Source organism: Onychomys torridus, chromosome 14, assembly GCF_903995425.1.
Source record: "Onychomys torridus chromosome 14, mOncTor1.1, whole genome shotgun sequence".
In the NCBI taxonomy this organism is placed as follows: Eukaryota; Metazoa; Chordata; class Mammalia; order Rodentia; family Cricetidae; genus Onychomys; species Onychomys torridus.
The window spans coordinates 60,640,592-60,644,689 of NC_050456.1; the positions used below are offsets into that span (position 1 = coordinate 60,640,592).

Here is a 4,098-nt window from a genome sequence, read left to right on the forward strand (position 1 = left end):
CTTAAAAATGTATCACTTACTAATTAGCCTTTCATCTTGGAGTCAATACTTTCCATGCAGGCAACATCTGATTAACCTGACAAACCTCTTCTGAGAGATTTCTTCTTTTGTGGCAGTTTTTATATTAAATTGTCTTCTTTATGCTTTTGGGAAACTGGATAGGCCTAACAAGACTGTTTTTTCAGGTGGTTTGGCATGTGATGGGCTCCTCCATGGAGACTGAGCTCTGTCTGAAGTCATTCTCTCCTCCTGTTTCCACCGTGTTGTGTGAGCACTCAGGCAGCAGCTGTGGTCATTCCCATAGAGTACCTCTCTCTCCCAGGTGCTTATTCCCTGTTCTCTTTCTACATGCTGTTTGTATCACTTCGCTGTGGGAAAGAATAACAATCACCCTTCTGATGGAAATCCATTTCAGTACTATCTCCTTCTGGGGATGGCAGATGAATTTTGAAGGATCATGCTAACTTTGTGAAGGTGAATGTATTCTACTTAGAAACAAGAGCTAGAGGATTTCTTACACCTAGATTTCAGGTGTCTTGTCTTATCAGTGAATATTTAGTGGAAAGTGGTGATTGACAGTCTGAATATTCTCAGAAATGTGATGGAATAACTGAGATTTGGTAACTTTTCCAGAAGCATCATTGGCAGAAAAACTGCTTCATTGTAAGAAAAACTCACAACTGAAGAGAAAACTAACATCTAGACATAAAGATAAGACACAAAATCAAGCCAATAGATCTTGGCTACCAGTGGACGAGTATAACATCTTGATCAGATTTAGGTAGAATTTAAACTGTCCAGGTTTAGGAAAGCTCAGCTGCAGACTATGCAATGAAGTTTGAACTATGCATAAGACAGAAGTGGCGCAGCTGTGGAAATTGGAGGAGAAGAATGGATGGCAGGGATCACAGCCTTGTGTGTGAAATAAACAATGTACATATGCTATAGTCATCAGAGTTTCTTAGAAACTCCAAGAAGGATTTTGCATTTGCCACTAAAATACTCAATTTTAGGTATTTTTCCCTGATAATCTTCAAAAAGTTACATAACTATTAACATTTGATTGATGAGGGAATTGAAGCCATTGAGAAATGTTTCTTTCACAAAAATTGATAAATCATTACAAAAATAATTTTCAGGTTATTATAGTCAGTCCCAAGTACAAAGGGCTTTTGTGTCAATACATAACGTATGGGTAGATAAGCTCAGATACAAGTGTATAACGGCAGGCTAAAAGTCTGACATAGTAGACTATGATAAGCTCATGCCTGTGACAGTCACCATCAGAATAGCTGCTGTTGGATCTTGAATCATCACAAAACGTTTCTGACTTTACCATCATTTTAAAAAGCACTCACCTATAGACGTAAGTTGCTCTTTAGACTACAGATCTGCAATTTAAATTTCAGAGTCTCAAATCATTGATGCATGATGATATATTTATTCTACTCTGGGAACTCCAGTAAATTATTCAGGACAGATTCTGACTAGGATTCCACCGTGGGATGGATAGAGGAGCATTTGGACAGACAGATATTTTTGCGATGGTTTCCCTGTCTGCCTTGTGTATTTGTTATGGGAATTCAATCTTGTCTTTGGAATTCTGAGAATGATTCTTTCCTGAATGAAGACAGGATGCTCCCTAATGTGGTAATATAACCCATTCTCCAATGCTTTTCAGTAAGACTGTTAGACAAGGACTGCTCTGTGCAGCTTATAACCACAGAGTGTGACGTTGACAGTTCCACACAGGTGAAAAGCAGAGATATTTAGTCAGGACCCTTGATAAACACAGGCTGTGAGTGAGCTCTCAGCTTGCTTCCTTCAGATTTCTTGTTGCAGGAAACTAAATATAATGCATTGTTTGAACCTCTTTTAGTTGGTGTTGTAGTTATTGGACAGACAATATCCTGACTGTAATGATGAGAGGGGAAAGTAAAGCACAGAGAGTTTTATAGTAGCCTGATCAATTTAATACAGACAGTAAGTGACAGTTTAAACACAAGATTCAAGTCACCTGGTGCTTGTATGTAGAGGATTTTCCTTCTGTGGAACACAGTGTTTATGATGGATCCTTTCAAATAATATGTTTCAAATGGCTCAGGATGTCCGCTTTCCTCAGTAGAATAATATTCACAGAGAAGAGTTTTCTTTGAAGCAAGAAAGATGTAAACCTAGTTTATTTTATTCATTTCAAAGTGTGAAAATAAAGCTTTTCTATCTAAAGATTCTCTGAATCTCAGAGAATATACATTCTCATATTCCTGTTCATATTTTTCTCCAAGGAAACAAATGAAAAATTGTTTACTTTGATTTGTGTCTTGCTTCTCTGTTTTTTGGTATGTAACTGTTAATTTTCCATATTTAGGAGATATTCCAAAACACACTAAAGTTGGGGTAGTTTATCCTTCAACTTTAGCAGATAATAATATACAGAAAAAAATGAAGACAAATATTTTCTGGAAATAAATTCAGTTTTCCCAGGAGAACTTGGACATACATGAGGCCATGTAGATAAACCTGCATGGACTCTCAGAAGTTAGTAATTTTTTTTCTGAATTAAAGAGCTATGCTTGTGATCAACTATGCATGACACAAACAATTCATCTGTATATTGTGAGATACTCAATCGTTCTATCTAATGCTTACTTCAGAATGAGGCTTGAAAATGCTGGACATTCACTACAGTAAAATGTTCTTCCAGGACAGCACAGAAAAGCACTGTTGTGGCAGAAAAGCCTCAGTACTCAAAAGAAATAAATTTTTTGAGAAGGTACTTGTTAGCAGGGGAAGAAGCTAGGTTGGGGTAAATGAAATACAAACAGTTGCTTATTAGCAGAACATTTACTTATTGCCTTTGAGAACATAAGAGAATATTTTGAAAAATTTCAGAGTGATTTTCCTGATAGACTGATGTCCCTTTTATTACAGTTCCTTGCAACTTAAAATGTGTCACTATAGAGTGAGCAGGCATAGCCTCGACATGCAGAATGACACCGGCGAGTTCTTGGACCTGTACCTGCAGCGGAAATACTCTGCAGGCAACCGCATTATTAGTGCCCAGGACCATGCATCCATCCAGATGAATATGGCCAAGGTTGACAGGGTCATAGGCCGGTTTAATGGCCAGTTTAAAATCTATGCTATCTGTGGGGCCATTCGAAGGATGGGTGAATCAGATGACTCTACTTTTCGATGGGCTAAGGCCAATGGAATTGTCTCAAATAACTTTTGACCAGAAGAGATCGGGGAATATTTGTCATAAATAAAAGTGAGAAGGAAAAAAAAAAAAAAAGTTTCACTATAAGAGTTTTGTCAATCTGCCCCAGAACTCCCATCTGGACCAGAGGTGAGTGCCTGGGGTTATAGTCAGAGAGGCAAGTGACCCTGGGTCCCACCCCTGGACACCAGCCATCCCAGGAGGACCTGCCCAACTTGGCCCCAGTTTCCAGCCAATCAGCGGGCTATGCAGGAAGGCTCCCCTTTTCAAAGACTGCAGGCAGACCCTGCAGTCTCCACACCCATTTGCCCAAGACTCCAGCCACTTCCTGAGACTCAGAGAGCAGCCTCCAGCTCTAATCCTGCCCAGGAACCCCCATCTGGACCAGAGAGCCCCCAGCTACCATCTGCCAAAGAAATCAATCTGGACCAGAGCTTCCATCCTATCCTGGAACTACCATCTGGACAAGAGGAGTTCCCATCTGGACAAAATAAGGATAGCCAAGGGACTTCCTGAGACTCAGAGTCCAGCCCCCCCCAGCTCCTATCTGGCCAACACTCTCATCTGGACCAGAGCTCACATCCAGCTCAGAGCTTCCATCTGGACCAGATAGAGGCACCCTAAATCTCTCAGCTCTGTCTGGACCAAGTACACTGATAAGACCAAGAACAAACCCATGAAGAGATGAGCAAATGTCAAGGCAGAAGTACATACAACAAAATAAAGAGCAATACAGCATCACCAGAACCTAGCCCTTCCCAACAGCTATACCTGAACATCACTGAATGGAAGAAGAAGAAGAAGAAAACAACCTTATAAGTAACATCATGAAGAGGCTAGAGCCTTATATAGAAGAAATCAAAAATAAAGTGGAGGAA

At 40.0% G+C, this 4,098-nt stretch overlaps 1 protein-coding gene across 1 annotated transcript; it reads left to right on the forward strand.

Moving 5' to 3' along the window:
* The first annotated feature begins 2,983 nt into the window (after window positions 1-2,983).
* LOC118595181 (40S ribosomal protein S21-like) lies at window positions 2,984-3,235 on the forward strand. The gene has a single exon (XM_036205492.1). It carries the CDS (start codon window positions 2,984-2,986, stop codon window positions 3,233-3,235), a length of 252 nt encoding a protein of 83 aa, XP_036061385.1.
* The last annotated feature ends 863 nt before the right edge of the window (window positions 3,236-4,098 follow it).